Source organism: Periophthalmus magnuspinnatus, chromosome 13, assembly GCF_009829125.3.
Source record: "Periophthalmus magnuspinnatus isolate fPerMag1 chromosome 13, fPerMag1.2.pri, whole genome shotgun sequence".
NCBI classification, from domain to species: Eukaryota; Metazoa; Chordata; class Actinopteri; order Gobiiformes; family Gobiidae; genus Periophthalmus; species Periophthalmus magnuspinnatus.
Window position 1 is genome coordinate 31,633,926 of NC_047138.1, and position 27,866 is coordinate 31,661,791.

General features: G+C 42.7%; 1 protein-coding gene across 2 annotated transcripts in view; it reads left to right on the top strand.

Moving 5' to 3' along the window:
• Nucleotides 1-2,652: 2,652 nt before the first annotated feature.
• The window catches only part of LOC117380508 (NACHT, LRR and PYD domains-containing protein 12-like), a 48,466-nt gene continuing 23,252 nt past the window's right edge, over nucleotides 2,653-27,866 (top strand). Inside the window, exons 1-15 of one of the 2 annotated variants that reach the window (XM_033977325.2) lie at nucleotides 2,653-2,736; nucleotides 3,717-3,848; nucleotides 3,931-4,017; nucleotides 5,213-5,326; nucleotides 5,409-5,495; nucleotides 6,568-6,666; nucleotides 6,736-6,805; nucleotides 12,427-12,631; nucleotides 12,719-14,495; nucleotides 14,566-14,739; nucleotides 17,395-17,562; nucleotides 17,628-17,801; nucleotides 18,253-18,426; nucleotides 20,920-20,963; nucleotides 22,221-22,922. In XM_033977325.2, coding sequence (XP_033833216.1) covers nucleotides 3,947-4,017; nucleotides 5,213-5,326; nucleotides 5,409-5,495; nucleotides 6,568-6,666; nucleotides 6,736-6,805; nucleotides 12,427-12,631; nucleotides 12,719-14,495; nucleotides 14,566-14,739; nucleotides 17,395-17,562; nucleotides 17,628-17,801; nucleotides 18,253-18,426; nucleotides 20,920-20,963; nucleotides 22,221-22,771 — 3,708 coding nt within the window. In that variant the 5' untranslated portion in view covers nucleotides 2,653-2,736; nucleotides 3,717-3,848; nucleotides 3,931-3,946 and the 3' untranslated portion in view covers nucleotides 22,772-22,922. Of the gene's footprint in view, nucleotides 2,737-3,716; nucleotides 3,849-3,930; nucleotides 4,018-5,212; nucleotides 5,327-5,408; nucleotides 5,496-6,567; nucleotides 6,667-6,735; nucleotides 6,806-12,426; nucleotides 12,632-12,718; nucleotides 14,496-14,565; nucleotides 14,740-17,394; nucleotides 17,563-17,627; nucleotides 17,802-18,252; nucleotides 18,427-20,919; nucleotides 20,964-22,220; nucleotides 22,923-27,866 lie in introns of those variants that run through there. The other variant, XM_055226278.1, reaches the window with a different exon arrangement.

The following is a 27,866-nucleotide window of genomic DNA, read 5'->3' on the forward strand; positions in this document are numbered from 1 at the left end:
CCTGGAAGCAGAAACTCTAGCATTTATAATTTGTAATTTATTTATTATTCCCATGTCGCTCAACTGCCCATGGTCCATGGGCAGGACCTGACGTACCGAGCCACTAAAGGCTAAACTCCATTGACTTTAATGGATGGCCATGTTCACACCTCGGGGCGAATGAAAAAAAAGAAAAAAATCTGAAAGTCAGTTTATTTTGTCTTACTGTCCAGGATCTGGGTAGATCGCCATTAAGATGTGAGGATTGTAGTCCATATTTCTTTTTTTTTTCCAGTCCAGGAAAAAAACCCTGACCTATGAAGGTCAAAATGATAAATTAACATTTGCATAACAAACAAAAAACATCTGCATTTACACAATATGTTATGATACATATCTATAAATTATACGACTATTAAACACAATCATAATCAGTAATTTGTTCAACAAAAGAGAAGTGCACTTTTTCATATATCAAAAACACTCAATCTAATCAGAGTTCACAAAGCTCAAGCTGATTCTGAGATTAAATAATTAAAGTTGCGCAACACATAAAAAAAACAACAACAATCGTAGCTACATTGTTCATTTATACTCGTAGGAAAACAAAATGGAAGCATATTGCCGATTTATCGTTCACTCAAAAAGTTATCAAAGTGGACAAAATTAATTTACAGAGCAATTTAAAACAATGCTCCTAGTAACTTTGCCATTTACAATTTGAGTTTAATGTAACTGAAATTGTCTCTGTATTTAGATCAACAGAAGCAGTGAGTAGACAGTGCTAATATACATGAGGTGCTATGGAGTTTTGAATGGGAGCGGTAACGCTAACAAAACAAAGACGTTAAGTAACATAAATACGACCACTAATGATAAAAATAATACCCTGATGTGTGCTCAACAACTCACAGTTGAGTGGTAGAGAATGAGAAAAAAATAAGTTTAGATAAGACGCCAACCTGAGCAAGTCACGGACACAGTGAGGAGCTGAGGAGACAGATGTGACCTCTGACCTCTGTGACCTCTGTGACCTCTGTGACCTCTGTGACCTCTGTGACCCCGTAATTTAATGGCAGATGACACAGCAGCAACAGGAAGTAGTGTCGAAAATAAAAGGCTTAGAGTACATTTGTGTCGTAACCAGCGGGGACCAAAGGTGCGAGACTCACGAAATTTTAACAAAGTTTTTATTCACAATAAGTGTTCATAGAGACCACAGTTCAGGTCACTGGTGCGGACAGGCTTGATCTGGGAGACGTGGAATGTGGGATGAATGCAAAGGGATGAGGGGAGCTGAAGTTGAACTGCGGAGTCATTGATGAGTTTACAGATCCCGAATGGGCCGAGGAAACGTGGCGAGAGCTTACGTGAGTCAGTTTTTAGTGGGATATTCTTGGCGGATAACCATACCGACTGGCCAGGTGCGTACTTGGGAGCAGGGATGCGACGGCGGTCGGCCACTCTCTTGGTGCGGGCCCCGGACGTAAGGAGTGCGGCCCGAGTCTTCCTCAAGACCCGACGGCAGCACTGGAGGAGGTGCTGGACATCTGTAAAAGTTTGCAAAGCCTATGAACCTCTGTAGTTGTTTTCGGTTAGTAGGGGTTGGCCAGTCCCTCACGGCTTTAATCTTCTCCGGGTCTGCCTTGACCTGGCCCCGCCCCACTATGAACCCCAGGAAACTAACCTGGTCGGCGTGAAACTCACACTTTTCGACCTTGACAAACAGCTTGTTCTCCAACAGCCGTTGCAACACCTGGCGGACGTGCTGTCTGTGCTCCTGCAACGACCTGGTGTCGTAACCAGCGAGGCGTAAGGACCAAAGGTGCGAGACTCACGACGTTTAACAATGTCTTTATTCACAGAAGTGATCACAGAAGTAAGAGTTCATATATCTAAGCTCATAGTCCAATAAATCTTAGATCATAGTCCATAGACGCCGGGGAGTGTAGGTGCGGGTCCATGAACGTGGAGGGACATAGGTGCACGACGAGACAGGGAGAACACAAGACCATACCAGGACAGAGGTGCAGGGACAGGGGAGATCTGGAGCTGGTTAACTGTGTCTGGACCAAATGTTTTCATGGATTTGAGCAAAATGTGTGTTTCCCCAGTTCAGACGTATTGTGTCAGCTCAGTCCAAATGAGACTGTGCTGTTTGTGTCTGATTATAAAGTGTTTTAATTCATGAGGTCGTCTCTAAATGTTGTGAATGACACTTATAAAGAGTTTATGATCAGGACATTGACATATTGATATTTATTTATTTATTTATTTGGTCATTACTTTCAAATCAAACATTATTCAACTTGTCTGAGGTTGTACATAACATTTCTATCATGACCGAAAGGGTTTAGGCTGAAGTAAAGAAAAAAATACTTTAAATACCTCACCCATTTTAATAATAACACACAAGAATTCAAAGAAAAGCAGCATCAGTTCCACAAAATATGACTAAATATATAACAAAAGAAAAAAATACAAAGTTAGTTTTGGTTCAGTCCTGGATTAGTCCTGGTCCAGTCCTGGTCCAGTCCTGGTCCAGTCCTGGTCTAGTCCTGGTCTAGACTAAATGAGGTCGACACAGACTCAGAGCTCAGGGGCAGCCTCCTGTCACTCAGCCAAGAGAAGCCCCGCCCACCTGGACTACAGCCAATAGAGGAGCAGCTCTGAGTCACAACAGGAAGAACCAACACCCCAGACACTTCAACTACGCACTTTTCTCTGAGACACTTTGGACTCTTTGGATCTGCTCAGGTTTCACTAGTTTAATTTTATTTAACACTGGGTTTAGTCCTGGTTTAGTCCTGGTTTAGTCCTGGTTTAGTCCTGGTTTGATTTAGTTTAGACCTAGAGTTTAAAGTTGTAGTTTGTTCGTTTATTTCCTGTTTATCGTCTGTTTAAGTTTATTCTTTATTACAGAATTTGTAATTTTAACATCTGTACAATGTAATATCAGCGTAAAACTGCCAAATCTGAGCTAAAAAACCTCGTCAGTACCACTTTTTGACACAATACAAACTTAAAATCAGACGATGGTTTCTGGGAAATCACGTGATACGTAAAAGGCGGGACTACTGCAGATCTGTCCAGACACGTTTGTGTTGTCCATGACTGTCGATTCAGCCTCTACATCTGTGTTTGTCTGATCAAGTCTTGTTTTGAGGACTTATTTCTCACTGAAGGGAAAAAAAAGAAATGATAATAATAAGAGCGCTGTCAGACGCATGCGCACTCTGTCACAGGCGTCTGTCACACGCATGCGCACTCTGTCACAGGCGTCTGTCACACGCATGCGCACTCTGTCACAGGCTTCTGTCAGACGCATGCGCACTCTGTCACAGGCGTCTGTCAGACGCATGCGCACTCTGTCACAGGCGTCTTTCAGACGCATGCGCACTCTGTCACTCAAACATGCAGCTTCTGCAGTGAAAACGAGAAAGGGCCAAACCTGTGACAGGTTTAGTGACTTCGCCCTCAACTTAAAGTCACATGACGCCATAGTTTTAGATCTTGTTATGAATAGACATAATTGTGGTTTTCAGTGGGTTTAAATGACTTTTATTTCGTCTTCAGGCAGTGATTTGGACTTTTGGGTTGTGGATTCAACTATAATGAGACTTTCTCTTGTTTTGTTTGTGTGATTTGGTTCATTCTGTGGATTTTTCATTTGTAATTATTTAATATTTCATTACATTTTAAGTGTTTTTATTTCTATTTGTTTCTGTTAAATCTAGTTGTGAGGTCTTCTTGAGCCGTAGAAAATATTGTCTGTATTGTCGGCTCCTCCTGTGGGTCTGAGATCACATGAACCTGGACTGAGCATGGATCAGAGAGGACGGAGCCCCTCCCTCTAAAAAAGCTCACAGGTAAGAGAGGATCACTAACACTCCACCACTGTTCTCCATGTCAGAGCTCAGACTAAAGCCACTGCTCCATCTGTGTCCACAGACCTGCTCCTGGGGCCATGGCCGTCTCACTCAAGAGTGATCACTCTATAGGACGATATGTTGATTTTAAAAGACACCATGGTCCAGAGTAAGTCAGACTCAGAACTCCTCATAATGTCAGGACTTTATGTTCACAGCCTTTTTAGAATCATATGGACGACTTGTTTTTAAAGAGTCAACAGTTACAACACAATTTACACAAAGTCATTCAAAGAGTTTTACAGAATAAGTCTTGTTCCAGTTCACTGTCGCTGTATAAAGTTGTGGTTGTGTCGTAACCAGCAAGACGGAGGGACCAAAAGTGCGTGACTCTATCCATCTAGCTCTACTATTAAATAGAAGTGATGTAAAAATGCAGTAGTGTGTAACCCCCGATTCAATAATGGTATCTAAAAATAATGTCGCTATTTTGACCAAGCACCAGGTTCTCAAGGGCTTCAATAGGAATAAGGATTAATTCAGTGTAAGTGAAATGGCCCGAGACAGAGAAAGTAATAATGGTTCAGTATTAAGTAGAAAAATGAAATAAAATTCACATATGTTTACAACTTAGCAGCTTGAAATCTACGTTACAATTGATCCGTGCACAATAATTCAAAACCTACAGTCCTACTGAGCTCAGTGACGTTCAGTTGTTTGACTCAAAGTCAGTTGTTCAGATCGGTTCCTCGTTGTGGTCGTTTGAGGGGTTATCACGTGATAGGATTGATGGCAAGAGCAAAGAAAGTTGCTGACCTAAATTCACAGTTCAAGGTTTCAGGGACAAGCTCACCATCTCCTCCGAGTGTCTTTGGAATCAACACCAACCAAAAAAAAAACAGCCTGCATAACAACAACGGCATTATCGTCTACAGCTGGCCCAACAAAAACTAATGTGAAAGTTTATAATTTGAAAATTCAAAATGGCCTCAAAATTTTACCTTTGTGAAAGCTGTAGGTGTCTGGTCTGTCCCTGTCAGTCCCTGTTATTTAATATTCCATGACATTTTAAGCTGTATTTTCTATTTCTCTTTATTTCTGGTATAACTAGTTGTGAGGTTTTTCTTGAGCCGTAGAAAATATTTTCTACATTTACATAAAGTTCTAAAATCTCGAGTTTAATTTCATAGTAATAAAAGTCTTGAGGCTCATGGCAGGAATGTGACGACTTCCACAGTGCAGCACTGAAACCAAAACCATTCATCTGTGGCTCCACCGGTACAACGACACATTTACACAGAAAAACAACATAAACTCTATTGAGTTGCGTTGCAGGTATATGTTTGATTTTGGACTTTTTGCAGTGGGCTTCATGCGTCGGCTCCTCCTGAGGGTCTGAGATCACATGAACCTGGACTGAGCATGGATCAGAGAGAGACCAGAGAGGACGGAGCCCCTCCCTCTAAAAAAGCTCACAGGTAAGAGAGGATCACTAACACTCCACCACTGTTCTCCATGTCAGAGCTCAGACTAAAGCCACTGCTCCATCTGTGTCCACAGACCTGCTCCTGGGGCCATGGCCGTCTCACTCAAGAGTGATCACTCTATAGGACGATATGTTGATTTTAAAAGACTCCATGGTCCAGAGTAAGTCAGACTCAGAACTCCTCATAATGTCAGGACTTTATGTTCACAGCCTTTTTAGAATCATATGGACGACTTGTTTTTAAAGAGTCAACAGTTAAAACACAATTTACACAAAGTCATTCAAAGAGTTTTACAGAATAAATTTTTGTTCCAGTTCAATGTCGCTGTATAAAGTTGTGGTTGTAGTTATAAAATGATCATTTCCACCTGTCGTCCCTGGGCAGGTTGATGTAACAGTTTACAGAATCTAAAAGTAGATGGAAACATGACCATATCACCAAACATTATCACATATAAGTTACTCACATTTCATCCATAAAACAAGTGTCCTGCTTTAGACCAGACGAAATAAAACTGTTCAACCTCCACTTACACCACACACTCATCACTCAGCACACACGGCACAGGTGTGACACACGGACACAGGTGTGACACAGGTGTGACACACGGACACAGGTGTGACACACGGACACAGGTGTGACACAGGTGTGACACATGGACACAGGTGTGACACATGGACACGGGTGTGACACACGGACACGGGTGTGACACACGGACACAGGTGTGACACACGGACACAGGTGTGACACACGGACACAGGTGTGACACATGGACACAGGTGTGACACAGGTGTGACACATGGACACAGGTGTGACACATGGACACAGGTGTGACACACGGACACAGGTGTTTTCTTTCTTCAGTTGTCTTCATGGTCTGTTCAGTCTTTCTGATGTTTCCCACTTCTGACATGTAGATGTGTTCACAATAACCAGTCCATTTGTAATAAACACAAGATATTTATTATCAGTGGACCAGAACATGTACAGACTGTAGTAGAGAACAGAATGTGACTGCAGCGACCCCTACAGTATACTACTGGTAACACTATGGGGAACAGTATGGACAATCTTAATGACAACTTTATAATATCAGTGTGTACAGTTGTTTGTGTGAAAATTGAACCACAGAATAAGTTAATAGACGTTGTATGTGATGATTCTGGAGTGAGGTGAACACAAGTGTAAAGAAGAGTCACTGTGACTGAAGTGTGTTTTCTTCTGTGTCTCAGGATCCACCAGAAACATCCTCCGTCTGAACCTGGTCCCATCTGTGAGTCCCTCAGGAGTGACAGGTCTATGAGACAGCCACTTAATTTTTCCACAGAGCCGTGAGTTTCCATGAGTGTTGAATAAAACAATTGAAATGAACATAAGTGTTTGATGAGTCTCTCTCACAGAGTGGAGCAGCAGGGTCCAGAGGTCTCCAGTGGTCAGCACCATCAGACACAGCTGGACTCCATATTTAAGGTCTGTCACTAAAGTTTGTAAATGTTCAGATGAATGAGAACTTGTTCCACACAGATCTGACACTGACTGTATTTTTTTTTTTTTTTTTTTTTTTTTTTTTTTTTAAATTTTATTTTTATTAGTTTTATAGTACAGAATGTAATCGTAATGTACAACTGACATACATCTATTTTTTTCCATAATTAGAAAACATAAAATAAAATGAAAAATAACAATAATATTAAAAATAACACATTTGAGTAGCAGAACCAGAACAACAGGGAACAACAGCTTTTTTTTTTTTTTTTTTTTTTTTAAATAAAGTCCGATCTTAGTGGTTTAACAAAATCCAACCAATCTTTCCACTCATTTTCAAATGTCTCTGTTTCTAATCTTAAAGTATACGTCAATTTCGCCATAACATAAACATCATGCATCACATCAACCCAGTCTTCCATTTTTGGTACCTCTGCCCTTAACCATTTCCTTGTAATACCTTTTTTCCCCGCGACCAACAGGATCCTAAACAATTTAATATTTAAATTATTTTTCAAATTCGCCTCAAGTTTTCCCAAATAGAACACTTCAAAAGTGTAAGGAAGATCAGTATTGAGTATTTTATCTATACATTTCTTTAAATCTGACCAGTAATTCTTTAACGAAGGACATGCCCAAAAAATATGTACATGATTTGCCACCTCTTCACCGCACTTTCTCCAACAGCTTGTCTCTCTATACTTTATCTGAGCCGGAGCTCTAAAAAATCTTACTATATTTTTCCAGGCATGCTCTCTCCACATCAAAGATGATGTTGTTTTCCATATATGTTGATTAATCTCATTCCATTCCTCCTCTGTCATATGTATATGTGCTTCAACTTCCCATTTCCTTTTTATATATTGTGTGTCTTCATTTTTTAAGCTTTCTAACCCTATATATATCTTGGCAATCTGTTTTTTATTTAATTTGGACATGTATGCAAGCATAAACAAGTTAGTCACTTCTACATCAACTACATAGTTTTTATTTTTAATGTCATGTTCTAAATAGTGTCTTAACTGTAAGAATCTATAGAAATCTTGGTTTGCCAAACCAAATTGTTCTTTGATCATTTGAAAGCTTTTGCATTTTTTATTTTCCAAAACTTCCCACCACATGCGTGGACCTTCCCAGATTTTAAAGTGCCCGTCACTTCTATTGGGAATAAACTCTGTGTCGTATCCAACCCATCTTAGCAACTTACATGACATTTTCAGGTTATTCTTTGCAACAATTTCAAACCATACCTTCAGAGAGATTTTAAGCCATGGATTTAATTCCCCACTTAATTGTTTTATACAATGTATCATCCCCAATTAACGCCTGGATTGGGATCCCTCGCACTCTACTGTTTTCTATTTCCTTCCACTTAGCAGAATATGAGGGGTTACATAAATTCAACAAAACTTTTAATTGTGCTGCTTGATAATATCTCCTTAAACATGGTAAAGCTAACCCACCCTTGCCTTTAAGCAGCTGTAGTGTTCTATATTTGATTCTTGGCCTGCACCCCTGCCAGATATATCTTGAAATAAATTTGTCCCATTCTATGAATTCCCTATTCAGGATTTCCACTGGTAGATTCTGGAACAAGTACAATAGACGAGGGAGAATATTAATTTTGATTACTTCCACCCTCGATGCAATCGTCATAGATGGAATTAAGTTCCACCTCTCTATATCTTCCTTTATTTTGGATATCAATGGGTCATAATTTGCCGTTTTTAATTGAGTCAAATCTTTTGTCAAATTTACACCCAGATATTTTATTGCTTTCCGATCCCAATCAATTTCATTTTAATATTGTCCGCTGGGTTGTAGTTAAAAGTAAGGACTTGTGTTTTTTGTACGTTTATTTTGTAGCCAGATAGTTGTTCAAAAACTTTAAATTCTGACATGAGTGCTGGTAAAGAAGTATCGGGGTTGGACACATATATCAAAACATCATCTGCGAATAGTGCAATGTTTTGCATCCCACCCTTCATAGCTATACCCTGAATATTCTTATTTTGTTTTATTGATAGACTAAGGGGTTCAAGAAACAATGCAAACAGAAGTGGGCTTACTGAGCACCCCTGTCTGCATCCTCTTTTTAGTACAATATTATCTGATAGGCCTCCATTAACTCTAATTCTGGCAGTTGGAGCAACATACAACGCTTGTATTGTCTTAATTATTGTTTCATGGAAGTTGAACCTCTGCAACACCCGATACAAAAAGTCCCAACTGACTGAATCAAATGCCTTCTCGGCGTCCATCCCCATAATAACTGCTTCCGTTTGTCTTTCCGTTATATGCTGCATTATGTGTAACGTCCGTCTGATATTATCTTGGGTCTGTCTTTCTTTTATAAAACCTGTCTGATCTAACTGGATAATCCCAGGCAAAATCTTTTCCAAACGCCTAGCCAAAATCGCAGTAAATAATCTGTAGTCCTGATTGAGAACACTAATGGGTCTATAGTTGGAACACTCCAATTCATCCTTGCCTTCCTTTGGGATCACTGATATTGCTTCTCGCCATGAATATGGTATCTCTCCTTTCTGTAGTACCCAGTTAAAAGTTTTTTGTAGAATTGGAATTAATAGCTCTTTGAAGGTTTTGTACCACTCTGAGGTATACCCATCTGCACCGGGGGACTTGTTCGTCTTTAGTTTTGAAATTGCAGAATCAATCTCTCTCTCCGTAATCTCAGAGATTAGACATCGATTCTGTTCATCGGTCACTTTTGGTAACCTCAATTTGTCTAAGAATGTGTCAATTTCAATTATATTATCGACTGTTGATTTTGCATATAAATGTGTATAATATAATTCAAAACACCTTAGGATGTCCTCAGTTTTATACTTTACTTCTTTAGTCTGCGGGTCTCTCATCCCATAAATACTTTTTTTGCCTCTTCTTTTTTTAACTTGTAAGCTAGTAACTTTGTTGATTTCCCTCCAATTTTATAATATCTTTGTTTCGTAAACATAATTTTTTTCTGTATTTCTTCAGAAAGGATCTCATTTATCTCCGCTTTCTTCTTCCGTAATTCTTGGTACAGATCATCAGTAAGATTTTGTTTGTGTTCTTTTTCTATTTTTTTTAATTCTGACTGCAATACTTCGAGTTTTTTTTTGCCTTTGTTTTTTCAAGTAAGCCGATTTGGCAATTATTTTCCCTCTTAACACTGCCTTGCACGCATCCCATAGCACCGATGGGGACACATCCCCATTGTCATTTTCGTCCAAATATCTTTGAATGTCAATTTTTATTTCCTCTTTTAGTACTCCCCTCAATACATTGGGGTTAAGCCTCCAGAGTGTCTTCTTTCTCTCAGGTGACAGAGTCAGATTCATATATACAGGACAATGATCGGACAGATCCATCACCCCAATCTCACAACTCGCCACTCTGTATCTATCTTTGCTGTACATCAGGAGGTAATCAATTCTTGAGTAAGTATTGTGCCGAGAGGAGTAAAATGTAAAGTCCCGAGTCATGGGATGTAACTCTCTCCAAACATCCATGATACCCATTTCCTCCATCATGTCCTTCATTTTCTTCGCTATTCCATTTTTTGGTGGACCTCCTGTTGACGTATCTAGTTGTGGGTCAAACCTCTGGTTTAGGTCTCCTCCCACAATCAATATATCCTCCCCCTCAGACGTCATCAAATCAAACAGATGTCTGTAGAATGTCCATTCTGACCCCGGAGGTGCATATATATTCAAAAAACAAATTGATATCCCCTCTAATCTCCCTTTAACCATTACATATCGTCCCTCTTTATCACTTATCACTGATATTTTTTTAATGGGATCTTACCAGATATCAGGATCGCAACCCCCCTCCTGTGGCCTGATTTATACGATGCAGCATATACCTGAGAGTATCCACTTCTCTTTAATTTGTCATCCTCTTTTTCTGTCAAGTGGGTTTCCTGTAGAAAAGCTACTCCCACCCCCTCCTTTTTCATCTTGCTTAGAATTTTACTTCTTTTAATTGGGTTGAGGATTCCATTCACATTGTATGAAGAGATTTTAACCAGGTTTTTCTGTAAAGCCATATTTTAAATGTGTGTATTTGCAGTTATTCCCCATGCTACAACCACAACGCTGAACAAAGAACATAACCAACTCAACTTCAACATAACTTTGCTTTGAAGCATAAATCAAAAATAAAGTAACTTCCATCCATGAGGTCTTTTCCTTGACCCTAAAGGAGCCCTTCAAAGGCTCGGGGGAATAGCCTCTGGATCTAAACCACCAGAGGGCCCCCATGATGTAAAAAAATAAAATTCCACTTACATTTATTTGCAGGTCAGAGAAAATAACTCCTGACTATATCTTACCAATGGAGATTTATAATGAATAAAACAATGTATGTATCTTACATCTCACCTTGATTCACTTTGTTTTGAGCCAATAAGAACATTCACTCTACCAGGGCCGTTGGTGATCTCCTAAAAGCGTCCAGTTTTTGTTTAAACCTCTGTCTCGCATCCACCTGTTGTCCTCCACTCGCTGCTCCGCTCGCGCGCCACGTTAAACGCTTCATCCTCTCAAACACGTCCTCCACCGGTGTCACCACAGTCACCTGGTAGCCCCTCGCTGCCATATCCTTGGTCGCCTCCGCCGCTGTGCTGTACGTCTGTGTCCCCTCATCATAGAACACCCGGAGCCTTGCTGGAAATGGCGTTTGGAATCGTATTTTCCTTTCTTTGAGCACTTTCTTTGCCTCCGTATATTCTTTCCGCTGCCTCAAAATCTCCGGTGCATAATCATGATCAATGATTACTCTCCTCCCCTCGTACATGTAGCCCCGTTTCTGCCACGCTGCCGTAATGATCGCTTCTTTGCTTCTGTAACTTAACAGCTTTACCACTATCGATCTTGGTGGGGCGTCTTCAGGTGGTCTCGCGACCCCCGTGCGGTGGGCTCTTTCGATGTTGAGTTCACGTAATGGCTCAAAGCCCAGGTTCTCTTTTAGGAGGGACTCAGTAAAGGAAATCATTGACTGGGCTCCTTCTTCTGACCCTTCCTTCACACCGTGAATTCTGATATTATCCCTTCTGGAGCGTCCCTCTTGGTCTGTCAGCCTGTCCATGAACTGCTTCTGTATTTTAAACAGCTCCTGAGTTGCGTCTTCTATATTTTGAATACGCTCCTCCGACTCCATTATGCGTTCCTCTGCTTCTGCGATGCGAGTGTTTGTCTTTTTGATGTCATCTTTCAGCTTGAATGTTTCTGCGTGTTCACGCCGAAAATCTTTTATTTCACGGAGAATGGTTTGTAGATCTGACATATTATCAGGTATGTGTCCCTTGGCCGCTAACGTGGTTTCCGCTGTTAGCGTTGCAGCTGCTAGCTTATCTGGCTTCGCAACTTCTTCGACGTCTTCTCCTGTGTTATGTTCAGTCCTCTTTGATCTCCCTCTTGTCATAGTAATGTCCCCTTTGGTGGTATTCAACATTTGGTTTAGTAAAATCAGAAAAAACAGTCCTCGAGGGGTTTTTTAAAACTTTAGTCGGGGAGCACTCTCCCTAGCCTGCCACCATGTCTGTAACCCGCCCGGAAGTCACTGACTGTATTTCTGTTGTTTATAATGTGTCTGTTCAGCTTCTGGAGGAGGACATCTTCACTTTTGTCCAGAAGGAGCTGAAGAAGCTCCACAAGGTTCTGAGTACAGATTACCCAGAATGCTTAGAGCCTGTGAAGGATGAGGATGAAGAGCAGAGGAGCAGCAGTGAGGCTGTTCTGAAGATCACACTGAACTTCCTGAGGAGGATGAAGCAGAAGGAGCTGGCTGAGCGTCTGTGGAGCAGTAGGACCATTTAACACATTTAACAAGGTGCTCACAGTCGTTTTATTTTCTCTGAGACTCAGGTCTGTATCTGTTGTCTTCATTCAGGGAGTTATTCTGGAGTTTGTCAGCGTAAACTGAAGTCTAACCTGAAGCAGAAGTTTGAGTGTGTGTTTGAGGGCATCGCTAAAGCAGGAAACCCCACCCTTCTGAATCAGATCTACACAGAGCTCTACATCACAGAGGGAGGGTCTTCAGAGGTCAACCAGGAACATGAGGTCAGACACATGGAAACAGCCTCCAGGAAACCAGACCCAGCAGAGACACCCATCACATGTGAAGACATGTTTAAAGGCCCAGCTCACACACATGGACCAATCAGAACAGTGCTGACAAAGGGAGTGGCTGGCATCGGGAAAACAGTGCTCACTCAGAAGTTCAGTCTGGACTGGGCTGAAGGCAAAGCCAACCAGGACATACAGCTGCTGTTCCCGTTCACTTTCAGAGCACTCAATGTGCTGAAGGAGAGAAGCTTCAGCTTGGTGACACTTGTTCATCACTTCTTTAGTCAAACACAAACACAACTCTGCAGCTTTGAAGACCTCCAGGTGCTCTTCATCTTTGACGGTCTGGACGAGTGCAGACTTCCTCTGGACTTCACCAAAACCAAGGCCCTGACCGACCCCACAGAGTCCACCTCACTGCACGTGCTGCTGGTAAACCTCATCAGGGGGAGCCTGCTTCCCTCCGCTCGCCTCTGGATAACCACACGACCTGCAGCAGCCAATCAGATCCCTGCTGAGTGCGTCTCCATGGTGACAGAGGTCAGAGGGTTCACTGACCCACAGAAGGAGCAGTACTTCAGGAAGAGATTCACTGATGAGGCCGACACAATCATCTCCCACATCAAGACGTCCAGAAGCCTCCACATCATGTGCTACATGCCAATCTTCTGCTGGATCGCTGCCACAGTCCTGGAGCATGTGTTGAAAAGCAGAGAGAGAGACGAGCTGCCCAAGACCCTGACTCAGATGTACATCCACTTCCTGGTGGTTCAGGCCAAAGTCAAGAACATCAAGTATGAAGGAGGATCTGAGACAGACCCACACTGGAGTCTAAAGACCAGGAAGATGGTGAAGTCTCTGGGAAAACTGGCCTTTGAGCAGCTGCAGAGAGGAAACCTGATCTTCTACGAGTGTGACCTGAGGGAGTGTGGGCTGGACGCTGCAGCAGCCTCAGTGTACTCTGGAGTGTTCACACAGGTCTTTAGAGAGGAGCCAGGTCTGTACCAGGACAAGGTCTACTGCTTCATCCATCTGAGTGTGCAGGAGTTTCTGGCTGCTCTTCACGTGCGTCAGACCTTCATCAACACTGGGATCAACCTCCTCTCAGAGAACCAAACTTCACTGACAGGTAGCAGCAAATCAATCCAGTTTTACCAAACAGCTGTGGAACAGGCCTTGCAGAGTCCAAATGGACACCTGGACCTGCTCCTCCGCTTCCTCCTGGGTCTTTCACTGCCGACCAATCAGAGCCTTCTACAAGGTCTGCTGAAACAGACAGGAAAAGGCTCCCGGACCCATCAGAAAACAGCTGAGTACATCAAGGAGAAGCTGAGTGAGGATGTGTCTGCAGAGAGGAGCATCAACCTGCTCCACTGTCTGAATGAACTGAATGATCGTTCTCTGGTGGAGCAGATCCAACGGTACCTGAGTTCAGGACGTCTGTCTGAAGGTGGACTGTCTCCTGCTCAGTGCTCAGCTCTGGCCTTCATCTTACTGTCATCAGAAGAAGCTCTGGACCAGTTTGAGCTGAAGAAATACTCTGCTTCAGAGAAGGCTCTTTTGAAACTGCTGCCAGTGGTCAAGGCCTCCAACAAAGCTCTGTGAGTAACATTTGTTTAACAGAGGATGGTTTGTTTCAACTTCTACATAAACAATGTTTTCTCTCTCCAGACTGAGCGGCTGTGACCTGTCAGAGAGAAGCTGTGAAGCTCTGTCCTCAGTCCTCAGCTCCCAGTCCTCTAGTCTGACAGTCCTGGATCTCAGTCACAACGACTTGAAGGACTCAGGGCTGGAGATGTTGTCTGTTGGTCTGAAGAGTCCTCACTGTAAAGTGGAACAGCTCAGGTCAGAGGGGTTAATATTACTCAGTATTATTACATAATCTGTTGGCAGTTGCATCAGAAAACATTTAAATCAAAGTAAAACAAAGATATGGGTCTTGTTGTCTTATTTTGGGTTGAATGCAGGGGCGTAGTGAGGCTCTGAAATCTACTGGGACACTTACACTTGCAGTGGCCCGTCAGTCATCCACCAGCCCTCTTTTTCAGGGCCGTTGTTAAAAGAAAGAATTAAAATTTTTTAATTTATTTTATTTAACCTTTATTTAACCAGGAAGAGACTCACTGAGATTAAAAATCTCTTTTCCAAGAGCGTCCTGGCCAAGAGGCCACAGTTTTAGGTACAAAAAAATATAAACATATTCACACAATTTAAAAACACAGATCGGTCAAAATGCTTCAACAGGTTCAATTAAAACAATTACACACTAATGTGTCTATATCCCTATTATTTAAGATATGTTTAAAAGAATCTAAGGAGACCAGCTCCTTTAATTTCAAATCATTTTGTAATAGGTTCCAGGCCCAAGGAGCAGAAAACTGAAAAGCCTTTTTCCCAAACTCAGACCTAACCCTGGGAACAGACAATAAAAACAGATCCTGTGAGCGAAGGCTGTAGCACCAGCCTCTCTCTGAACTATGTGCCTTTGCAAGTACGAAGGAAGATGACCAAGAATATATTTGTATTTAAGTAGATACAAGTGTTTGAGTCTCCGTGTGGCCAGAGACGTCCAGCCCACACGAGTGTACAGCACACAGTGGGGCGTAAGCGCTTTGAGGCCAGTGATGAACCTCAGAGCTCCGTGGTCAGCTGAGTCCAGAGCTCGCAGGCTCTGAGCTGAAGCCTTCATGTAGACCACATCACCATAGTCCAACACTGACATGAAAGTGGCAGCCACAAGCCTCAAGCCTCAAAAGAAAGACCCGAATTCGAAAGAAAAATCCTAATTTCAGTCTCAGTTTCTTTGTTATTTGTTGTATGTGAAACGAGAATGAGAGTGAACTGTCGATCCGTATACCTAGATACTTATATCTGTCTACCAACTCAACTGGAGTACTTTCAGACGTGGAGTACTTTCAGACGTGGAGTACTTTCAGACGTGGAGTACTTTCAGACGTGGAGTACTTTCAGACGTGCAAATTTGAGAGAGATTTGGAGTAAGTGTTTTAGAAGTTGTGAAAAGCATAAACTTAGTTTTGTCTGAATTTAGTGTGAGTTTTAGACTTAGAGTGTTTTGAACGGTGTGATCTGAAGTTGTTGAAGAGCTTGTAGTGGAGTGTATGATGTGTTATACATTACTGTGTCATCTGCATAGAAATTAAAATTTACGTTTCTAGTATTTTGACTTATATTGTTTATATATAGAATAAAGAGTAGTGGACCCAAGACAGATCCTTGTGGCACACCCTGTGTATATTGAGCTTGTCTGATGATGTTTGATCTACTTGTACAATTTGTGACTGTCCGGAGAGATAGTTTCTGAACCAATTTACTGTATGATTAGATAATCCACACTCTGAGTCTCTGTTCCAAAATAAAATGATCAACTGTATCAAAAGCTTTTGTGAGATCAATAAAAAGGGCTGCACAGTGTTTTTTATTATCTAATGTTGAGACTATGTCGTTGACCAGTTTTAGAGCTGCAGTGGTTGTACTGTGATGTCTCCTGAAACCAGACTGAAACTCTGAGAGGATGTTGTTTTCAGAGAGATAATCTTTGAGCTGAGAGCTGATAAGGGACTCCAGGAGTTTGGCCAGGGCAGACAACTTAGAAATTGGTTTGTAATTATTTAGGTTTGATGTGTCACCGCCCTTAAACAGAGGGGTAACAAATGCTGATTTCCAAATCAGTGGAATTTCTTTTGTTACTAGAGTGAGATTAAAAAGGTGAGTCAGGGGAGAAGCAATAAAATCGGCTGCTAATTTTAAAAAGTAGGGTCCGAGTTTATCAGGACCTGGTGATGTTTGAGTGTTGAGAAGTTTAAGAGCTTTATGTACCTCAGCAACTGAAAATGGGGAAAAGTTAAAAGAATCATTTACAATGTGGCTGTTTGAGTTGGTCGCACTAGGATTATGGTTACTATGAAGTGAATCAAACATTGATCCGGACGCAACAAAATGAGTATTAAAAGTAACATTTCCTCCCTATTTGTTATTTTCTGGCCATCCTTTAATTTTTACTTGTTTGATCAATAGATTTAATCGTCTTCCAAAATTTTAATGGATTGTTTAAGTTCCGAGATGTTTGCATGAGAAAATAGTTTGCTTTAGAATTTCGAATGGAAACTGTACAAGAGTTTCGTACTTTTCTAACTGACTCCAGTCACTACAACTTCCTTGTATTTTAACTGAGACAGTAGCTGTACTAAGGAGAGTAAGGCATCACTCTCAGCATTTTAAATCATTAAAATGGGCCAAAATAGCCTAAAAATAATACAAGTGTGTAGAGGACTGGAGGGTTTCTCCCCAAGGAAAATTTTACAAAAAAAACAACAAAAAATGATAAATTCTGCTACATTTTTATTTATTTTTTCAAATCATAATCAGCCCATTAGTTGGTGAGATCTCATCTGTGCTTTAATTTATGCATCAAACAACAGAGGCTGAGGCTTAAACTCTTGTGTGGTGGTTCTAGTCTCTAATGTCCCTCTGTCTCCTCAGTCTGTCCCTCTGTGGACTGTCCCCTCACAGCTGTGGGCCTCTGGCCTCAGTCCTCAGCTCCTCCAGTCTCACACACCTGGACCTCAGTGGAAACGACCTCCAGGACTCAGGAGTGGAGCTGCTGTGTTCTGGACTGAAGAGCGCCCCCTGCAGACTGGAGATACTTAGGTGAGATGCTCCCATGATGCACTCTGCCCCCTTGTGTCCACATGAGTGTAATGCTGTGTCTTTAGGCTGTCTGGATGTCTGGTCTCACAGAGGGGCGGGGCTGCTCTGTCCTCAGTCCTCAGTTCCCAGTCCTCTAGTCTGACAGTCCTGGATCTCAGTCACAACGACTTGAAGGACTCAGGGCTGGAGATGTTGTCTGTTGGTCTGAAGAGTCCTCACTGTAAAGTGGAACAGCTCAGGTCAGAAATATACAAAACGATACTGGTCCACTGTTTCCTTTTTTCCTCTAATATTTTGTTGATTACTGTTTTTAGACAGACCAAACAAACCTATTTTTTTCTCAAAAGTGATTGGTGTTATGTTCTGGCTCTTTGTTGATTTGTTGTATAAACTGTTTTACATTAAATTAATAATAATGGAAAAATAACTCAAACTAATACAGTAGATTTGTTTTTGTTTTGTTTTTTAAAGATTGTTGAGATGAATGTATCTGAACTTGTCATTTCTATTCTGAAGGCTTCTCTAATGAACTAATATGAGCTAATATTTCTGTGTATTATTACATAACCTGTTGGTAGTTGCATTGAAAATTAAAATGTGATAAAAGTAACAAAGATATGGGACATTTTATTTGTCTCATCGGATTGAATGTTACTAAAGAACTGACTGATTCCAATAACGTGTCCTCAGACTGTCAGGTTGTCTGGTCTCAGAGGAAGGCTGTGCTTCTCTGGCCTCAGCTCTGAGGTCCAACCCCTCCCATCTGAGAGAACTGGACCTCAGCTACAACCATCCAGGAGACAGAGGAGTAAAGCTCCTGTCTGCTCTACAGGAGGACCCCCACTGCAAACTGGACACTCTCAGGTACTGTGATTAACCTGAACTAAAATAGAAAACAATAAACTTGTACTCACAATGACAAACACAGAAAACCATAGAACACAGTATAACCATTTAAAACAGACTTCAGACCCATCTGAGGAGGCCCATGTAGCAGAGCTTGAGAACCACTGTCAGACTCGACACTACAAACCTTTAACCCTTCAAGCCCGAATGGCCATTTCAATACATTTTTCTTTGTTTGAATTTTTTTGCTCAGGTTTGTTATTAAAACCGTCCATTTTAGCCCATTATGAAGTGTTATGGATGAATGTTTCAGTACAACCTGTTATTTCACAGGGTGCATGCTGTAGTTGTGTCATATGATTGTAATAAAATCTACAGACCCAGAAATGCAAATGAAAGAAACAGAAAATAAAATTCACAACAAACATGAATCGACAACTTTTGGACATAAACAACGTTTAATTTAGAGCCATAGCTGTCGTAACTGGTGCAGGAAGGACCAAGAGGTGCAGACTCGGGGCAAGGTTACAGTGTTTATTTTACAAGTCTTAAGTGAAAACCACAGTCTTAAACAGTCAGATAACAAACACGAGGATCCAGGGAGCGGTAGGCGGACTAGACGGACGGAGAGCGGGTCAGGAACGGGAAGCCGGGGCCGGAGTGAAGAGGGAGGCGGAGACGAGACCAGGACAAGCAGGGCCAGCGTAGTCCAGGAAGCGGGACCCAGAGTCAGAGGCAGGCGGGACGCCAGAGACCAGGACAGGCAGAGCGGAGGGAGATGACTGTACCGGAGCGTAGAGGCAGGTGCAGGAGCGGGCGAAGGCAGGAGTCTGGAAGGGGAGACAAAATCCAGAGTGAGAGCTGAGCAGGCAGGTAACAAAATACAAAACTGAGCTGGAACATTCACGTTTACACGCGGACGGTCTGGCCCCGAGTGTAGTCTGCCGAGCCCTCAAGTACTCAGCAGCAGGTGGCGGTGATTACGCTGATGCGCTCCAGGTGCGTGCGGAGAAGTCTCGAACTCCGCCCAGCTCCGGGCAGACAGGTCGGGGAGGGGTAGAGAGCACGGGAGGACAGGGACAAACGGGCGTCATGACAATAGCCTCAAAAGTGCAAAATATCAAGTCTGTAACTACAGTCAAAAGTCAATTTTTGGCTTAAAAAATAATAATAAAAATTACTACGTGCCAGTTCTTCTTTCTGTCTTTCTTCTTTTAGAATTATCTGAGCTGTGTTTCCTGTGAATAAAACAACAAATGCCTTGACACACAACACACACAACACACACCTGACACACACCTGACACAGACGTCATGAACTCAACAAACACAACACACACCCGACACACATGAAATCCCAACTCTCCGGTTTTCAAAGTGAAAAAAAGTTTCTGACCTTCATTGTTAAAAAATGATGCACAATTTTATAAAAGATTTTCCTCAGACTCAGATGTGATGTCATCGTCTTGAAAGGGTTAAAGGTTAAAGGAGACTATTCTGCAAAAAGCAACTCTTTAACCTCCGAAGACCCGAGCTCTTGGATGACATGTTTTATTCAATTCTCTTTGTTATTTGGGCTGATTGGACCTGACGAGTGTAAAAACAAAGAAATATATTTTTACATTATGTCGTTTCTGAGAAAGGTGATGTAAATCAAAGGTCCTCATGAGTGGACATTTGAATCATTTTGATCAAACATTTGAGTAATGATTTGCAAAAACTGTTTATTAAGACCCTGAAACAGCAACATTTGTCCAGAATATAAAAACAAAATGAGAAACAACAAAGTGTCTCGTGTGAAGAGACAGGAGCAGGAAAACATGTGCCAAAAAAAACCAAATTCAAAATAAAAACATTATATTATATTCTAAACATTCTAAACTCGTATTTTCTTTCTAAATTGAATATATTTACATTGTTGCTGTTCTTGTTGATGTTATTCTTCTTTTAAAAAACTGCATTGTGGCCTAGACAACCCAAAATGTGTTGTCCACATGAGGACGCCAGGTCCCAGGAGGTTAAATCTTTTAACTCTGTTGTTGTTTCCACTCACATTTGTATTTGGAGTGATTCATGTTTGAATCTTTATTCTCCTGTGTTCAAGACGTCATTGTTCTGATTTACCCTATTTAACCTCCACTGCCCAGTGCCGTGGCACAGTGGGCCACTACTCTGAAAAAAAACAAAGTAACATGAACAGTGTCTGTCCATAGGTGGCGCTACTTTGTTGTGATGTTGTTTACAGTGACGTCTCATAAAGTGACAGGGAATCAGCTCCTAAAACCTCACTGGTCTCCAAAATGTTCCAACCCAGACGTCAGCGGACTCCTCTCTTTTATTAAGTCATTTTAGATCAACATTCAGTTTTCATCCATCTCTTTGGTTTTATCTTGTCTAAATTATAACATAATGATCCACTGGTTTAAAAGATTAGAACTATACAGTCGACACAAAGATGTCGTCTTTAGTGTCACATGAAGTGAACCTCCTCTGACTCTCTGATGTGTTTCAGACTGAGTCCTGCTGGAGAAAGATGGATGAATCCGATCAGGAGATGTAAGTCTGAATTAATCCATTTAACACTGATTATTTTTATGATTTTATTTGTCTCACACAAACAACACTTCAATACTGCACATGGTTATTATGATTTAAATGACTGTTTTATGAGTTTAGGGACTTTCAGATAAAGCATCATGGGAAATAACCAAACATCTGGAGCACGTCTCATCTCTGTCAGTCAGACTGAGACTCACTGGCCCCTCCCCCACGGCGCTCTCTGTGGGTGTGGCCTCAGACTGTGAGGTCCACAGCTGTGTCCACGACTGACTCCTGAAGCAGATCCTGAAGAGTCCAGTCTGGAGCTGTGTAACTGCACTCATGTTTCAGCTCAAACACAACAGTGATCTTCATTCTTCTTCTGGAGACAGTGGATTTAAACCAATCCCCTGTTCTCCTCTGAGCTCCTCTGCTGCCTCCTCCTCATCACTAGAACAACAACAGACACACAAACACTGGCAAAAGGACAGAAGCTGTGAACAAGCTCCTGAAACACAGAGCCACATGTCTCTGTGTGCACCAAGCCCCATCAGAACTACTGCTGCTGGAGCAAAGGAGGAGCAAAGGAGGAGCAAAGGAGGAGCAAAGGAGGAGCACCAAGCCCCATCAGAACTACTGCTGCTGGAGCAAAGGAGGAGCAAAGGAGGAGCACCAAGCCCCATCAGAACTACTGCTGCTGGAGCAAAGGAGGAGCAAAGGAGGAGCACCAAGCCTCATCAGAACTACTGCTGCTGGAGCAAAGGAGGAGCAAAGGAGGAGCAAAGGAGGAGCAAAGGAGGAGCAAAGGAGGAGCAAAGGAGGAGCAAAGGAGGAGCAAAGGAGGAGCAAAGGAGGAGCAAAGGAGGAGCAAAGGAGGAGCAAAGGAGGCGCAAAGGAGGAGCAAAGGAGGAGCAAAGGAGGAGCAAAGGAGGAGCAAAGGAGGAGCAAAGGAGGAGCAAAGGAGGAGCAAAGGAGGAGCAAAGGAGGAGCAAAGGAGGAGCAAAGGAGGAGCAAAGGAGGAGCAAAGGAGGAGCAAAGGAGGAGCAAAGGAGGAGCAAAGGAGGAGCAAAGGAGGAGCACCAAGGCTGAAGCAAAAGAAACATGAGCCAAATATAAGACATGATTCACAAATAAAATCATCAGAATAAAAATACATTCATCATAAATAATGGACTTTAAATCTTTCATGAATAGATTGACTCATATTAAACTATAATTAAATGTGTGTCTCCACATGGGACTAACTGCTGCTGTGTTGTGTCTTCTCTCCATCAGATTTCTGTGATCTCACTCTGGATCCAAACACAGCTCAGATAAAACTCAAACTGTCTGACAACAACAAGAAGGTGACACGTGTGACAGAGGAGCAGCCGTATCCAGATCATCAGGACAGATTTGAGGACTGGGCTCAGATTCTGTGTTCCACTGGACTGACTGGTCGCTGTTACTGGGAGGTCCAGTGGAGTGGACAGGTTCATATATCAGTGTCTTACAGAAGAATCAGAAGGAAAGGACACAGATATGACAGTGCGTTTGGACTCAATGATCAGTCCTGGAGTCTGTCCTGTTCTGAAGATGGTTTCTCTGTTCATCATAATAACAAACGCACCTTCCTCCCTCAGCCCTGGTCCTCCTCTTCTGGGACAGTCTCAGTGTTTGTGGACTGTCCTGCTGGCTCTCTGTCCTTCTACACAGTCTCCTCTGACCAACTGACCCACCTCCACACCTTCAACACCACATTCACTGACACTCTGCTCCCTGGGTTTTGGCTCTGTTATGACTCCTCAGTGTCTCTGTGTCGCACAGACTCACCCTCCTCTGTGTAAAATACAACAAATCTGTACAAAAATCACTGTGGAAATGTTTTATTTTTATTTGACCAGAGATTTATTTATAATGTTTTATTTTTATTTTGATAAAGTTTTGAGCTGAATTTTGTTCAACAGAAACAAATGAATAAATATTTTTTATCCGTTTTTATTTGTTTATTTTTGTTCAAATTCTGAACGTGTTAAAAATAAACCTGAGCCTTTTCAGCAGGTCTCACACAATCAGAAAAAATACTTTTACTTTTCACATACTGCTCTGAAATGTACTCAAGTAAAAGTAAAAAGTATCACTCTCTCTCCCCCCTCTCACTCTCCCTCTCTCTTTCTCCCTCCTTCCGTTTTTCTCTCTAGTCTCTCTCTCCCTCACTCTATATTCACTGTCTCTGCTCCTCTGTGTCTCCTCCTCTGTCTCTGCTCCTCTGTGTCTGCTCCTCTGTGTCTGCTCCTCTGTCTGCTCCTCTGTCTCTGCTCCTCTGTGTCTGCTCCTCTGTGTCTGCTCCTCTGTCTCTGCTCCTCTGTCTGCTCCTCTGTCACAGATTTATAAATACCTCCACATGGATCTGGACACTGACTCACTCCAGGTCTTGAACTTCATTTTACATTAATTTTTTCCATAGAGTTTTAATATTTTAATACATTTTTTAGTTTATATTTCAGTTTTCTTCACAGACACGAGACAAAACTGTCACGATGCCTGTTTTGCCTGTCCTCCTGTGTCCTCTCCCCCTCCCCTACCTGTCTGCCTGGAGCTGGGAGGAGTCCTTGACTCCTCCTGCACGCACCTGGAGCGCATCACCACAATCACCGTCACCTGCTGCCGAGTATTTGAGGGCTCGGCAGAATACACTCGGAGCCAGATCGTCCGTGTGTAAACATGCCTGTTCTCCCGCTCGTTCCTGCTCCTGCCTCTGCGCGCCAGCTCCGGTAAAGTTCACCCTTTGTCTTCGCCTCCTGTCTCGTCTGGGTTCCCGGCTCGTCTCCCGTCCTCCGCCTTGGCTCTCACCTGTTCGATTATTCCTGCTCGGTCTCTCCTGGTCCTGTTCCTGGTCCCGTCGTGCCCCGGTTCTGGCTATCTCCGCTCCCGCCCCGGTTCTGGCCTGTCCTACCTTGTCCCGTCCTGCGCCCGCCCACTCTGCCTCCTGCACCTTGCCCCCGGTTGTGACTATTACTATTGACTTTGAATCCCGCACCTTGTAAATAAAACACTGTAAATCTGTCCTGAGATCTGCATCCTTTGGTCTGCACCTACACCCACCGTTACGACAAAAACATAATAAAATACAAAATACAATACAACACATGACACACACCTGACAACAGAAGAAACACACACACAGACTATAAAAAATAAGAACGTTTTAAAAAGGTTTTACAGATTATTTATACACAATAACAACAACAACAATTATTATTTTTATTATTTGTCACGATCCGCACTTTTCCGTTCCTTGTTTTGTCTCCTGCCCTGTTTCTTCCCTCCCTCACCTGCCGGTGCTGGGCTGAGCTCCTGGCTCCTCCCACGTACACCTGCAGCTCATCAGCACAATCAACACCACCTGCCGTGGATAAGAGGAGCCAGAACCAGACACACAGTACCAGATCGTCCACGTGTCAATGTGAATATTCTAGCTCGTTCTTGCTTTTTGGTGTTTTTGCTCTCGTTACCTTGCTCATTGGAATTTTGTCATGATGCTGCATTGTCTGTCTCCCTGTGTGCTTTCCCCCTCCCCTACCTGTCTGAATCCGGAGCTGGGCGGAGTTCCTACTCCTCCCGTGCGCACCTGGAGAGCATTAGCACAATCATCACCACCTGCTGTCGAGTATATGAGGGCTCTGCAGATGACACTCGGGGCCAGACCGTCCACGTGTAAACATGAATGTTCCAGCTCAAGTTTGTATCCCGTTACCTTTCTACTCGTGTCTTACTGGATTTTGCTGCTTCCCAGATTCCTGCTCTCGCTCGCTCCTGCTCCTGACCCTGCGCTCCAGCTCCGGTACAGTCCACCCCTCGTCTTCACCTCCTGTCCTGTCTTGGTCTCTGGCCTGCTTCTCGTCTCCTGCCCTGGTCCTTGCTCTGTGGATTACTCCTGCCCGGTTCCCCCTGGTCTCGTCTCCGGTCCCGTCTCGCTCCGGCCCTGGCTGTCTCCGTGTCTGCTCCGGACTACCCTCGCTTGGCTTGCTCTGTTCCTGAGTCCGATCCTGTCCTCGTCCGGTCCTGGTGTTCCCTGTTTCTGCTCAACACTCCACACGCCTGGTTCGCCTCCCGTGTGTTTAATGAACTATTGACTCATATTATTTCACAAACTGTTAATAAACACTGTAAAATTGTCCCTAGTCTGCATTCCTTGTTCCGCTCCTGTACCTGCCATTTTTATGCTGCTCTTCAGATCCTGCTCTCTGGACCGTCCCAGCTCCCTCGCTCCCGGCTCTGCTCCTGCTTCCCAGTCCTGGTACAGTCTCGTCTCTGCATTCCACGTTTCTGGACCCCACTCTGCACCCTGCTCTTCTCCCTGGCTCTGGTCGACCTGTCTCTAGTGTTGGAGAAACTGAAGCCCCGTGAACCACTGAATCACTATGAAACACCTGCTTTGAAATGGCAGAGTGTTAGAATAGCGACATCTGCTGGATATTTATATGTATGGCATTAGGGGGCTATGACATAATTACAAGCCAATTCTCTTCAAACTTCCCTCAAAGCAGCGCACAATCAGAGCTCGAAACGTAGTGTTGACGTAATGAAGCCCCGTATGTCATGGTCACGTGATTTTTAGCCACGTGAATCTGACGTTGAATCAGGGCTTCGCAACCCTTGGGGTTCATGAGCCCGACGCTGGATCCTGACCCGCATCCTGGCTCCTGTTCCCCAGATCAACCCACATTATTGATTGTATTTTCACAACCTGTAAATAAACATTGTACATTTTCCCCGAGTCTTGCGTCTCTTGGTCCGATTAGCCAGCTTTACGACTGTTGTTTTTCATTTATTGTTTTGGCTGCAGTAGGAACAGTCATGTGAAGATGATTGTTTCTTACTGTTGCATTTATTTATTTTGTATCCAAAAAGCACATTTAAAACAGAAGATTCATTTAAATGCTTTATAATTCAGCGGTTTATACAGTTTCAGAAACAACTTTTAAATAAAATGATCCAATCCAATTTTATTTATAAAGCACTTTAAAAACAACACAGTCGACCAAAGTGCTGTACACAGGTTAAACACAAAACACATGAGACACAATAACATTAAAAACAGAACATGATAAATGTCAAGTCTTTACACTGAGTTAAAAGCCAAGCTGAAAAAATGAGTTTTAAGAAGAGATTTAAAAACAGGAAGTGAGTCGTCCATTCTAACTTTCAGTGGAAGTGCATTCCAGAGTTTAGGCGCAGCCACTGAAAAAGCCCGATCACCCCTGTGTTTCCTTTTTGGCCTGGGGACCACAAGGAGAACCTCGTATTATTGAGACCTGAATATAAGGCGTTGCAATAATCTAGCCGTGTCGAGATAAAAGCATGGATTAAAATTTCAAAATTGTGTCAAGATAAAAATGACTTTACTTTGGCAAGTTGCCTCATTTGAAAAAAACTGGTCTTAACAACTGCCTTAATTTGAGCATCAAGTTTCAAGCTAGAGTCAAGCTTAACACCCAGGTTTGTGACAACAGGATTTATTGCCTTGGTCAAGGAGCCCAACTCAGTGGAAATAACAGCAGTTGAATCACTGGGAGTAAGCAACACAACTTCAGTTTTATTCTCATTAAAATGGAGAAAATTGCACGCCATCCATGCTTTCACCTCACTAAGACAAGCTAACATAATATAACTTGAATATATATTTTGAATCCATCAAGTACTGATGGTTTTTTAAGGTTTTGTCGTAACGGGTGAGTGTAGCGGACCAAAGGATGCAGACTCGGGGAATATTTACAGGATTTATTGTAGAAATTGGACAAGTACAAACAGAGGGTGATCCGGAGGTGAGCAGGAACACAGGAACACAGGAACAGACAACATGAAGGGCCCACAGGACGACAGGCACGACAGGATCACAGGAACAGGCAGACCAAACGGGCGTAGGGCAGAGTGGGCAGGAGACATCCAGGGCCGGAGCACGACAGGAATCAAGTGAAAACAACAAACACAGCACAGACGATCTCGCACCGAGTGTCTTCTCCCATCTCCTCTTATCCATGGCAGGTGAGGTGATTAGCCAGATGGAGAGCAGGTGCGCACGGGAGGAGCCGAGAGCTCCGCCCAGCTCCAGGTACAAGCAGGTGAGAGAGGGGGAAGAGCACACAGGGAGACAAAACAAGAACAGAAAAGTCCACATCATGACAGGTTTTAAGGAATGCAAATAATCCCACTTCAAGAATCCTTCCATCATAGCAACAAATCCAGTAAACATCTAGAAAACCAACAAAAGAACCATTACTAGTGTAAAGAACTCAGCAGGGAATCCAACACGTCACCTGTACAAATGAATAACAGATTTACTTAATAGACAGCGTGGTCAGAGCTTTTTTCAACTAGATCTTTTAACAAAAGTCAAGCCATTTTTAAATCACAGCGATCTTGAGCTCACTTCAGCTCTAGAATAGATTATTGTATTTCACTTTATGTTGCTGTCTCCCAGTCGTCCCTGCGTCGCCTCCAACTTGTGCAGAATGCAGCAAGACTTTTACCCAACACATCCAGACGCCAACACATCACCCCAGTCCTTTATTCGCTCCATTGGCTCCCTGTTTCTTTTAGAGTTGATTTTAAAATTTTAGTTTTGGTTTTTAAAGTTCTTAATGGCCTCGCTCCGCCCTATCTGGCTGAACTGTTGGTCCGAAATCCAAACCGGGCCTTGAGGTCGTCTAATCAACTCCTTTTGGAAGTTCCGAAAACTAAATCCAAACACTGGGGTGATCTTCTCTGTGGCCCAAACTCTGGAACAAACGTCCTCCTGATGTGTGCACCATCACTGACTTTGGTCTTTTTAAATCCAGGCTTAAAACATATTTATTCAGACACTTAATAATGTTGTGACACATGATCAGTATTTACAGTCTATTGTATGAATGTATTTTATTTTATCCTCTTTCTGTT